Genomic DNA, 13,545 nt, shown 5'->3' on the forward strand with positions numbered 1-13,545 from the left:
AGTACACCCATTTGAATGAGGACAAAAGTGACGACAAGCCCATAATTGGGCAACTCTGTTTGCAAACTTTCCCCAGCTTCACACCAGTTATTTCCACATGAGATGACATTTTCACTGGGAATTTATTTTCCCCATGCACATGAACGCACCATAGGTTTTCTTAATGTCTCGTAGCCTATGCTGATTGCTGTGTGCATGGGATTGATGTATGTGCAGGGTAGAAATTTAACTGAAATTGCATTAAATCTTGTTTTTTTAACTAATATTATGCTGCAAGATGGGGTTTTATCCACTACATTTAAGTTCCCTGTAATAGACTAACTTGCCATATTAAAAATTCCCAGTTTATACCCATTAATTCCTGGTTATTCCTGTTAATTTCCATATATTCCCGTTAATTTCCATGGAAAGTTTCCAACTTTCAAAATTCTCGGAATTTTGCAACCCTAGTTGCTAATGATCCAATGATGTTGAGAGTAGTTTTAACATGTTGCTAATGATCTCAGGAGTTGAGAGTAGTTTTAACATGTTGCTAATGTTCTGAGTGACGCCCTGCTGGTCAGAACTGTAGTATGTAGCATTTGTGTGCTTGGACCTTAGTGGTGAGAAGGTCTAGAGAGTAGAGAGGCTCAAAATCACACACTTGCGTGTTAAAAAAAATCACAACAGTGTGTTAATAACAGAATCACACAGCAGAACACCAGTGTGTGGGAAGAACAAGGAACATTTGCATAAAGGACATTTACTTAGTCAGACATGTATGTTTTAATCTCAAACGATTCACGAGTATGTTTAAAATGTGTCACAACAAGTGTGTCTAAATAACAAACAAGTATGTTTCAGCAGAAATGACAGTGTTCCTCTCAGAATGAGAACGGAGTGTGTTTACCTTTACATACTCACACACACACACACATACACAACACATTCATACTCACCTGCCCACAGTCTCATAGATGCCCTCAGGGCGGATGGGGCAGTCGTGGCCTACTGGTTAGGGCTTCGGGCTTGTGACCGGAGGGTTGCCGGTTTGATCCCCGACCAGTAGGAACGGCTGAAGCGCCTTGAGCAAGGCACCTAACCCCTCACTGCTCCCCGAGTGCCGCTGTAGCAAGGCAGCTCACTGCTCCGGGTTAGTGTGTGCTTCATCTCACTGTGTGTTCACTGTGTGCTCTGTGTGTTCACTAATTCACGGATGGGATAAATGCAGAGACCAAATTCCTTGCAAGAAAACTTGGCCGAGAAACCTGATTTACATTTGATTTACATTTTTAAATCAATGAGCTAATGCCTCTTGCCACCTGACTCTAGTCAGTAATCAGACTAAATAGGCTCTATGCACGACTCCATTTTGGATTCGCTTCCTACTGGGCAATCAACTTCCTGTTTACGCTGTACACAGTAGGCTATGACAGAAAATTACAGATTACTGGCCTGTCAGTTTTGATATAGTAGGCTATTGCTAGTTAAACAACATAGCTAAAGTTAAAACTAGTTCAGTAACATCAGTTGCTTGATTAAGGTTAAGAACATTTTAATCCCTTTTTCCCGTTTGCTGGAGGGAGTGGCACACAACATTTTCACAAAATCGGTCTACATTACTGTGAGACGAGGTCCTGAAGACAATGACTATAGAAAAAAGCCATATTTGCCAATGTTTTAATGTAAACAGGAAGTTGATATGCCAGTACAAGCGAATCCAAAATGAATATAATGTAGGCCTAAACAGTCTCTCTCTCTTTCTCTCTCTCTCACACACACACACATGTTGTCAGGATTAACAGTCCTGAGGTGGTATTTATGGGGGGTGTGCCTGTTTTGTTCTGCACACAGGAAGGAAGAGCTGCTTCTATTATTTATGTTCAGAGGGCTCATATGATCCCAGGGCAGCGGGAATGGACCCCATGAGAAACCATTCTCTCTTTTTCTCTTTCTCTCTCCCTCTATCTCTTTTTCTCTTTCTCTCTTCTATCTCTCCCTCCCGTCCTCTCTCTCTTTTTTCTGTCTTTTTTTTTTTGCTTTCTTTATCTATCTCATCACTCTCTCTGTCGCTCTTTTTCTCTCTCACTGTCTTCTCTTTCTCTCTTTATCACTTGGTACACTTGGTAAAATTGAACAGAACAACTGAGAGCCACTGAGTGCTTGTGTAACTGTAATCTGTAAAGTAAGGTATCTGCTTTGGAGAATTATGTTCAGTAATGTTCAGTACACATGCAACTTATCTGAGTGGAGTTGTTTGAGTACTCCTGTGGAGTGCTAGGCCAATGGGAAGGGAAGCTTTAATGAACTATTCCACTGTTTCTCCCCCTCTCTCCCAAACATCCTGCGCTTGTGGTAAGTGAGCACTGCATGCCCCCGCATTTGCCCCCCACAAGGTTTCCCTCCTGAACATGTCCCATGAGCAATGCATGCCCCCGCGTTTGCCCCCAGCAAGGTTTCCCTCCTCAACATGTCCCATCACCTGGCATTACACGGGCATTTTCAGTTGGCTGGACAAGGAGCTGACGTCTAGCGCCTCACACTGCCTCTCACCCTGGACGTTAGGGTCAAACTCCCCTCACACGCATCCGTCCGTTTCACCTCACACGTATACACACACACACAAACACACACACTCACACGTCTAGCGCCTCACACTGCCTCTCACCCTGGACGTTAGGGTCAAACTCCCCTCACACGCGTCCGTCAGTTTCACCTCACACATACATACACACACACACACACACACTCACACGTCTAGCGCCTCACACTGCCTCTCACCCTGGACTTTAGGGCCAAACTGCCCTCACACGCATCCGTCAGTTTCACCTCACACACACACACACACACACACACACACACACACTCACACGTGTAGCGCCTCACACTGCCTCTCACCCTGGACATTAGGGTCATTCTCTCCCCACACACATACATTAGTCTCACCTCACACACACACACACACACACAAACAAACATAAACACACACACAAACATAAACACACACACACACGTCTAGCGCCTCACACTGCCTCTCAGTCTGGACGTTAGGATCACACTCCCCTCACACGCATCCGTCAGTCTCACCTCACACACACAAACACTCACAAACACACACAAACACTCATAGACACTCACAGACACACACACACACACACCTAGTGCCTCACACTAAGACTGAACTCGATGGTTAGACAGACAGGCTCTATGGTCCAGGTCCATGCTGCAACACTGGCTGGTGTACTGCTTTATATGCGTAACCCTATTTAGTCCACAAACCTCCACCCGTCACTCATGGTTGTTCAGTGTTTGCAACAGAATGGGAAAATGGCCTGTAATGTACTGTGCTGCCAGACTCCAGGTGTGTGTGTCCTTCTCCCTACAGGTGTGTGTGTCCACCTGTGTCCACCTGTGCTTCAAAATGACACCCATGCTCTTTCAGAATCTTTGACTTGTGTTTACTTCTGGAGATGGGTGTCATTCAAAATGAGCCAAAGCAGATGTCCTGCCATTACGGCCTTTATTTGTTTGTTTGTTTGTTTATTTGTTCATTTGCTTGCCAGTATGAGTCATCCTCCCAGTAAATCGCCTGGCATCCGTCAACATTCCCCTAGTGTGTTCAGACAGGAAGTGTGTAAACCCTGGATCCAGCATGAGACTTGCTATGCTATGCAGCGCCTCAGGATCCAGCATTAAGAGTCCCTGTGCAACGCCACGCCCCCGACATGTGTGTGTTTCGTTTTTGTCTGGATCTGTGTGTTGATTGTGTGTTTGGCTGGTTGTCATGGCGATTGATTCTCTGCCATGATGGAGGCGACTGCGTGATGTCATGGCCGTCTCTGGCCCCTACCAACCCCCTCCCCCCTCGCGTGCTGCAGTGACCAGCGTCTGTTGCAGGCTGACCGTTTGTTCTGACGCGTGCGTGCGTGCGTGCGTCCGTCCATCCATGTGTGCGTGCGTGTGTGTGTGCGTGCGTGTATTCTGACACTGCCTCCAGACTCAGACTCTGCATGGCCTCATTAAGTCTCCATGTTCATAATGTTCCGTTAACAGAGGAATGGCCCTATCCATGTGTGTGTGTGTGTGTGTGTGTGTGTGTGTCATGGTAATCTATTCTAAAACACTAATTGACATTTTGTCCATGTTTTTCCTCCCGTTGTCGCTGAAGATGATGAACCAGCGGGGCCAATGTAAGTCTGTTTCTGATCTTCAGCCACTGTCTGTTTGTCTGTTTGTTAGGGCAGCCGTGGCCCACTGGTTAGCACTCTGAACTTGTAACCGGAGGGTTGCCGGTTCGAGCCCCGACCAGTGGGCCGCGGCTGAAGTGCCCTTGAGCAAGGCACCTAACCCCTCACTGCTCCCCCGAGCGCCGCCGTTGTAGCAGGCAGCTCACTGCGCCGGGATTAGTGTGTGCTTCACCTCACTGTGTGTTCACTGTGTGCTGTTTGTGTTTCACTAATTCACCGATTGGGTTAAAGGCAGAGACCAAATTTCCCTCACGGGATCAAAAAAAAAAAAAGTATATATATATATATATACTGTCTGTCTGTCTCTGTCTGTCTGTCTCATCTGCCTGCATGTCTGTCTCTCTGTATGCCTGTCTGGGTGCCATGCTGTGCTTGTGCTACTGTGTCCTGTGACCAAACTGTTGCATCCATTATCTCCTAGCTGTAGTCTGTCTGAAGAGCACAGCAGAACCCTCAAAGTCCGTCTCACCACTTTTCTTTTAAATTAGCATTTTTTATCAGCCTCCGATAAAATTACATTTGCTGCCAGGGCTAGTCTAGCAACTCTCCGTTGGCTTGTGAGCTCCAGAAATCGAAACTCAATCAGGCCAATGAAATCGTGTATAGTGTCGTTAGGTGGGCTTAACATAATGATGATGGCAGAGTTGCAACGGTTTGGCTTGAATTCCCTGCTACTTGAAAACAAATAAGATGGATGTTGCTGTTGGCGAACAGCGTGACATGAGCTAAGCTTTTATTAAGTTGGCAAACGTTTGAACTAGCCAACTAGCTCCGCTGGTGGGAAACGCATGGGACTCATAGCGCTGCCGCTGTCCTATTGCGTGCAGAGGGAATTTGAAAGACAACTGATTATCCCGCCCCTCGGACTGAGCACTGCGAACGGTGAGTGCCCAGACCATACATTTTAATGTGGGTCTGGCTCGTCAGGCTAGCCCTACATGATAAAAAATCAAAATGTGCAACTGGTCTATGAGCTTTCACGCTAAAAAAACAGTGCGGAGAACAACATTAGACTGGTTAGATAGCACCTCACTGCAAACCACTGTGGCAGTCTCCCAATCCACGTGAAGTCTAGGCCTATATGCCTCATCATACTTTCGTTTTCTTCCCGCAGTCTTTTCTGTCTCGTCCTTTCTTTTATCCCCCTGTGCTCCACCTCCACTTTAATCATTCTGCCCCCCTACCCCATCGTTGACGCTACCTCTCTCCTGCTCTTTTTTCTCTCACTTCTCTTCGATCGCTTTAATTAGGTCTTTTGGACAGTGTCCATGTTTTTAGCCAGTTATCCATGTTTGCGTAGCCTTCTACCTATATACTTCCACAAAACTAACGCGCCAGATATTCTGGCTGCCTGCAGGAAATCACGTGCATTGTGGGTAGCTTATTTTATTAATGAAAACATAGCCTACTATAGAGTTTACAAATGAATGAATTACATTATTAATTAATTAATCAATCATTTTTAACACCTTTCCGACATTGCCCTTTTCATCTACCCCCTAGTGGCAGCTCGCGTGTACCACAGTTTGGGAATCCCTGGTGTAGAGCATTCACTCACCATCGTTATCTCATTTTTGACTGAGGTGTTATTTAGAGGGATTTGCATCTGAACTCTTCATATACAGTGTATATATATATACTGTTTTGTAGATATATTTTATATTCTGTTTTGTAAATGTATGCCTATTTTAATATATGCACCATACAGCTGTTTCTCCATCTTTTCTTTATTGTCTCCCTAAATGAGAATTTATGTTGAAAATGAAACATTAATGGCCCCAGCAGTGGCATGACTGGCTGGGGCACCTGCACTGTACGCCGGCGACCCGAGTTCGATTACCGCCCCGTGGTCCTTTCCGGATCCCACCCCGACTCTCTCTCCCACTCACTTACTGTCAATCTCCACTATCCTATCTACTAAAAAAAAAAAGAAAATGAATGGCATGCACCGATATGGAATTTTGGGGCCGATAACGATTAACGATATTTATCGGTTTGTTGTGGCCGATAACAATACGATAACCGATAATATTACTCTTGGAAAGAAAATAAATTGAAAAGTGAAAGGGACAGCATTTAACAAGCAGCATTTAATTGCAGTCATTACATACCACCAATGACACACAAGCCTGTTCTCAATGGTACAGCAGCAAAAATAGTCATCAAAGTAGCAGTAGCCTATGGGTGGCAACCAAGGTGAACATGACGTCAGTCAGTGAGTGAGTGTCTGCGCCTGCGGCCAGCGAGATAAGCGGAAAATCTGGCGATCAAATCAGAGTTTGTGATGAGGGAAACTTAGTATAGTTTCAACTGCTGATCACTGAATAAAGCTGCAACTCCTCTGACTATCATGTGTGTTGCGCGCACAACTTGCCCCGAAGGTCTTGATCACCTATAATGACCTAACTGCACGGGGCAATTTTTCATATGGCCAGTATGGGCAGCCGCCCAGGGCGGCATCTTGCCGAGGGCAGCATGAGCACTCGCAAAGAAATAATTAAACAAATAAATAATTAAACAAATGAATAAAAAATAAATTAAAAAAAGAGTATTTTTTAGCTTTCATTTGCTCTAATCAGCTTTCTCTCATCGCTCATTTGCACCTCAAGTCAATCACATGTCACTGTGGGGGGTGGGCACCCTATATACTTTACAGTTGCTTGTGCTTGCTGCTGAGAAGGTCTCACAGACAGAAGTTGAGAAGGGTAAGGAGGAGGGGCGTCCGGGGATTCAGCTTTGGACCACGTCTCCCTGGAGCGGTGAAGTGGGGAATAACGCACAACTAACACAATTAGTAGGCACTGCTAGATTTAGTGCCTTAGTCAGTCACACTACAAATTGCCTCCAAAAAAGACGTTTCATTCACATAGGCTATGTTATTTTTCTGGATTGTGAAATAGTTGAAGGGGGTGGTTGCCCAGGGCATCATACAAGTTAAGACCGCCACTATGACTACAAACTAAAGCAGGAATGGTTAACCTACTGTATTTCTCGGTAACATTACCAAACCCAAGTGAACGAAATGCAAACATAATACTAAAATACAAACATAAAATTCAAACATAATAGTAAAATACAAGTTAGATTTATCTACTGTCCCTTCAAAGAGTTTGTTTTTATTTCTCACCAACTATCACGGTAAAGTGCAGACACATCAGCACAAGAAGGCAATTCGCTCTAGGTAGGCTGGACTCCATAAGCACTGCTTATATTCAATGAGGACCATTCACGAAAGGATTTTGGGCTACACAGATTAAACGCAGATCCACAGATCTTGTTAGAATGATCAAATACATCCACACTGCTGACATTATTTTGAGGAAGCAGTAGCCAACCAAGCTCAAGTAGCTCAGTGTAGACAGACAGGCCTTATAGTTGGGAAAGTAAGACTTTCGCAAGGTGCCAATAATTTTTTTTCACTTACTCGACTCTACTCTGTTCTAGTCTTTTCTAGTTTAGTCTACTTGATTGTAGTCTATTCTAGCAGCCTTGGCCTACTGGTTAGCGCTTCGGACTTGTAACCTGAGGGTTGCTGGTTCGAACCCCGACCAGTAGGAACGGCTGAAGTGCCCTTGAGCAAGGCACCTAACCCCTCACTGCTCCCCGAGCGCCGCTGTTGTAGCAGGCAGCTCACTGTGCCGGGATTAGTGTATGCTTCACCTCACTGTGTTCACTGTGTTTCACTAATTCACGGATTGGGATAAATGCAGATACCAAATTTCCCTCACGGGATCAAAAGAGTATATATACTTATATACTTATACTTATAGTCTAGTCTACTCAACTCTACACTGTTCTAGTCTACTGTATTGTAGTGTAGTCTATTCCTGTCTATTCCCTATTCTATTTTAGTCTAGTCTACTCCACTCTGTTCTAGTCTAAGGCTACGTTTATACGGTGACGATGAAAAGAGAAGACGCAGAAGTGGCGTCTCGTCTTCATTTTTTTTATTTATGTTTAGACGAGCATTCTCAGGGGGAAATCTTTGTTTATATGAAGACGCAAGAGTATGTGATATTCGATTGGATATGCATTCCAGGCCGCTGGGTGGTGGTGTGATAGAACCCTGGTACGTCACGCGCAGACATTCTAATTTGACAGTTTAGCCAGAGAGGTAATCAAGGATCTTTGTTTTAGCCGTTTAGACGGAGACGCAACCCGGGTCGTCTTCAAAACTCTACACTCTGGAAGGAGTCTTCAGATTTTTGCGTCTTCAAGCCCCGATGGCGGGGTCGCCGTGGAAACGAAAGGCACTTATGATAAAATATTTTGTCGTCTTCCTTCGCAATCGTTCTCGTATTAACGGCCCCTAAGCTATTCTAGTCTAATCTATTCTAGTCTAGTCTACTATACTCTATTCTATTGTAGTTTAGTCTATTCCTGTCTATTCTATTTTAATCTAGTCTGGTCTATTCTACTCTATTATAGTATAGTCTATTCCTGTCTATTCAAATCTAGTTGAATTATAATCTCTTGAATTTCCCCTTGGGGATCAATAAAGTATCTATCTAGTCTAATCTAGTCTTGTCTACTCTATTGTAGTCTTTTCTTCTCTGTTGTATTGTATTGTTTTCTAGTCTACTCTATTGTAGTGTAGTCTATTCCTGTCTGTTCTGTTCTAATTAGGGATGCACGATATATCGGCGGCCGATATATTATTAGCCGATAAGTGAAAAAATGAAAATATTATTATCGGTCCGATAACAGAATTCTGGCCGATAATTTGCGCCGATATTTTCCTAAAAGTCCTAAAAGTAAGGTCTGTCTGGCTACACTGAGCTACTTGAGCTTGGTTGGTTATACTTTTTCCTCAAAATAATGTCAGCGGTGTGAATGTATTTAACCACTCTAACAAAATCTGTGGATATGCGTTCATTTGGGAATCTGTGCATCTCAAAATCCTCTCGTGAATGATCCGCCATTTAACCATAACAGAGCGGAGCTCAGCCCCATCTAAAGCCGTCTTGTGCTGGTGTGTTTGCACTTTACCGCGCTGGTCGGGGAAACAAATAAACAAACTCGTTAGTGGGACGATTACATAAGTAGGCCTAGTTCTAAGTTGTGTTTTAGTATTATATTTGCATTACTTTAGCTTGGGTTTTGTATTATTACCTAGAAATATGCTAACCATTCGTGCTTCAGTTCCAGACAGGTCATCATAATAAGTTATTAAAACCTTCGGGGCTAACTCCTTTCATTTCTGCTGCAGCAGGTTGTGCGTAACAGAGTAGACGGACATAAGATACAGTCTGAGGAGTTGCAGCTTTATTCGGTTACCCGCAGTTGAAACTAAACTAAACTAAAGTTTCCCTCACAAACTCTGATTTGGTCGCTATACTGTAGCTTATTCCAAGCTGAGCCGTTTATGAGTGTATAGTCCTAAATGAAAACGATTCAAACTCTCTAGCCACTCACTCGCAATTCACTGACGTCAGGTTCACTTAAAGGAGCCACACATACTGTAGGGCTAGGCTATTGTTATGTTGTTGACTGCCGTACTATTGAGGACTATTATGAGTTCTGTCCATCATTTGGTGGTAGGTAAAATTACTGCAATAAAATTATGCTTATTAAATGCTTTCCCCAAATCACTTTTCACAATTTTTTTTCAAGAGTAATATTATCGGTTATCGTATCGGTATCGGCCACAATAAACCAATAAATATCGGTTATCGTTATCGGCCCTAAAATTCCATATCGGTGAATCTCTAGTTCTAATCTAGTTTATTCTACTCTATTCTACTCTGTTGTATTGTATTCTATTCTAGTCCAGTCTGTTCTATGATAGTGGGCTCCTCCTTCCTCCTCTCTGATTGGTTCTTGCGTTGTCCCTCTGTCTTTTGCAGGAAAACCAACTCCACTAATAATCACAAAGACAAGAACCTGCGCCAGAGAAACACCAACTAAGACGACCGCAGCCACCACCCAGGTCCCCCACCGACTCTTCTCCTCTTTCTCTCACACACACACACACACACACACAGTGCACAAACTAACAGAACAGACACAGACACACACAGCACAAACACGCGGCACACACACACAAACGCAGGTTCCCCTCCTCACTTCCCCTCACCAAAACACAAACAAATATACACAGAACCAAAACAAACACAAACTTGACACTTGAAAGCCTCCTCTGAGCCTAAAAAGAAATGTTTATTGTTCAAATAGTCATACACTGGAAACTGCAACATACTGGCCCTCATTTATCAACCGAGCGTAGAACCCTGCGCAGATCTGAGCGCAGAAATGATCTTACGCATGGGGGACACACGTGATTCCTAAAACATTCTTATTACTCCAATTTCAGCGTAAGAATGAACGTTTGTTGGTAAATGTGGCAGCTGAAAACAAGCACCCTAGAGCAGTGTTTCCCAAAGTCTGGGTCGTGGGTCGCAGGAGATTTTATTTGGGTCGCCAGCACAATTTATGTTGTGTTATAGGCCTAACTGACCATTTGTCATTTGATACCAGGAAAGCTAACAGTTTTCTATTAGGATGTAGTTTGTTAACTACCACAGTCACAGTTTTGTCATAAAAGCTCATGAAACTGGCGCATGAAATAGGGGATGAACGCATCGCAGAGGGGGTGCCAGAGCATGGATATCTACCTCTCAAAATGAAACCGTTCTGTGGGGCACCTGCCATGTACCTCGCAGTTGCAAACTACAAGGGACATGAATCCGCCTATTTGCACGAACATTAACAGATACCAGCTCCTCAACTTTACCAATTAAAATCTAGTGACCATGCTGTCAACTAAAGCAGACATCCATAGACCGGACATAAGGCCATTCAATTTGCATGTAGATAGTTTCGATTGTAGATGCAATCTTTAAAGTTAATAGCAACCTCCTCACATTTTTATTTCTGATTTAAAATGCACAACAGTGCATTAGGCTACAATTTAAATAGACATTTTAAACACTATTCCTCTCGTTTTCTACCTCGCTAACTCCAAAGTAAAGGCGCATTCTTCCGGCTATTGCGCAAAAGCCTCTTGTTCTGATATAACGATTATACAATATAATATAATACAACAATGCAATATAACGACTTGAGTTATTTGCTGTTTACATCGGAATTGACGTCCACAGTGTTATTGGACCCATTTGTCTGCAACGCAACGTAGCCTACAACATTTTTTTTTAGAAATACAGGAACAGCTTACTATGCTGACGAATGACGACCGCGTATCTTTTCAGTAGTCATTTCCAATTTTTCACGCTGATGGTGCTCAAAATGCAAAACAACCGTGTTCAAAGCAGGATCTATCTATCTAGATCCTATAGCAATGTATGGTTGGGGAAGGCATAGAAAAGTTGGAGAACCTGTGGCCTAAAACAATATTGGTGGTTGCAGGGTAGATTTGAAGTGAAATGGGTCGCGATGGTCTGTCATTTTTAAAAAGTGGGTCCCCAGAAAAAAAGTTTGGGAAACACTGCCCTAGAGCAACCTCACCCCTAGAATTTACGACATGGAGGTGCATGATACACCCAAAGAGAAACATTTCTGATCTTGAGTTAGTCACAGTGACATTGCAAGTCCAGCTGAACCTTGTTAATTTTGACAGCCAGAAAAGTGTCATGAAGGAAGCCGGGAAACGTGATTTAAGTGTAACCGACTTTATTTTTGCCATACCACACTTGCCATTTGTCCCTTAAAATAAATCATTTATGACATTGTTTCCAAAGCGAAAATAATTTTCTCCACATATCCTAAGCCATCAAATCTGTCAACATAGCAGGCTACATTACGGAAAGTAGGCTACAAATGTGCAGGAAAAGTCCAAGAAATTCCATGAATTCAACGTTGCAACTTTCCAATTCTCCGCCGATTTACTGCTGCACCGTACTTTGCCGTCTCAAAAACATGTACACAAGTTGAGACTTGACGTGAGATTCGAGCGTTGCCACCGCTCACGTTTAAATTGATAAATGCCATGCTTTGCGTTGAAATGAGTGTACACCTGTCCTACACCTGTTTTATGTGTATTACGTTCATTTTGTAAATGAGGGCCATTCAGTGGCTAAACTTATACAGTACATGTAATACTGCGCAAGAGGTGGCAGAAGTTGAAAGGAGTGTTTATAGGAATGGGCAGATAACTGACATGTGACTGATACTAGTTCAAAGAGTAACTGATTTACTGAAAGTAAAAGAGTTTAAAGTAACTGATTTTTTTTCTTTTCTTTCAGTTAAACAGATAACTGACATGTTGCTGTTTTTTTATTTGCAGACGAACACATTCATTTCATGACCTTTGAACGTAACCCATGACAGCGTTCTTATTCATTGTAAAGCATATCTGAGGTGGAGCTTAGGATGGCAACCACTAAAAGGAAGACGACAGGCATGCCTTATGACCCCGGGAGAGAGGAGGCGGACAGGGAGGCGAGGGGTGGACACCACTGATTTCCCTTTTTCCTTTGCTGCATGATTGTGTTGCTTTTTATTTGATATGTTTTCTTATATACAATTGTTTTCCATTTCTCTAAATAAGAGTAATGCATGCGAGATAGTGACTTACTGTTTGTTACAGACAAGGTTTTCTTTTGGGTAGGGTAGTGTCTGTCAGGCTGGTTTCATGTAGATGATGATATTTACTTTGTATCTGACCCTTCAACTTTAATGCATTGTAAGGGATAATATGACATGACCATGTTTGGGTATGACAGTTTTTGTACAGTTTACCATTGCACTGCATACCATTTCTATAAGGAGACATTCAACTTTTTCTCAGTTAATTTAAGTTAGGGGCTTAATTTAAAAAGGGCTTTGCAATGTCCCTCACTAGTTGTTTTATACTTATGACTGTACCGTATGTATGTATTTATGTACTCGATCACTGAAGGTAAACAATAGTATTTGAATGTTCCTGATTTGGTGCACTTAAGTGTTAAGAAAAATGGTGAAGCACCTGCAGAACTTAATTTTATAATTCCATGACTTCTGTCCTAAATGTGACTGATTGCTTTTTATCAATGTGTATTGTACAGCATGGCTTTTATTCTATGCAATATTTATTCATATAATATATACATATATATATTGATATATCCAGATAGATAGATAGATATGTTTATCAGACATTAAGGCGTGATTTATTTTTGGCCGCAGTGAAGCTTTAAGACCATGTAGACGCGTTTCTTGGCGCCCCAGACTCATAGATTACTGATCACCTTTCACCAATGCATGACATCCATGTGAAGTACTGCTAGTGTACGAGCACCTGGAGTGCAGTAATGAAGCTCGGGCTCTTGCGTGTTGTGAGACAACTCCAAGTCATTTTTACTAATAAAGACTCCTCGTATGA

The 13,545-nt window shown here is 42.8% G+C and overlaps 1 protein-coding gene across 2 annotated transcripts in view; it reads left to right on the forward strand.

Annotated features, from left to right (window-relative positions):
• Positions 1-13,545, forward strand: part of nptna (neuroplastin a) — a 32,898-nt gene extending 19,353 nt beyond the window's left edge. Inside the window, exons 7-9 of one of the 2 annotated variants that reach the window (XM_042110852.1) lie at positions 4,148-4,169; positions 10,073-10,155; positions 12,469-13,545. In XM_042110852.1, coding sequence (XP_041966786.1) covers positions 4,148-4,169; positions 10,073-10,133 — 83 coding nt within the window. In that variant the 3' untranslated portion in view covers positions 10,134-10,155; positions 12,469-13,545. The remainder of the gene's footprint in view (positions 1-4,147; positions 4,170-10,072; positions 10,156-12,468) is intronic. The other variant, XM_042110853.1, reaches the window with a different exon arrangement.

Source organism: Alosa sapidissima, chromosome 11 (genome assembly GCF_018492685.1).
Source record: "Alosa sapidissima isolate fAloSap1 chromosome 11, fAloSap1.pri, whole genome shotgun sequence".
NCBI lineage: Eukaryota > Metazoa > Chordata > Actinopteri > Clupeiformes > Clupeidae > Alosa > Alosa sapidissima.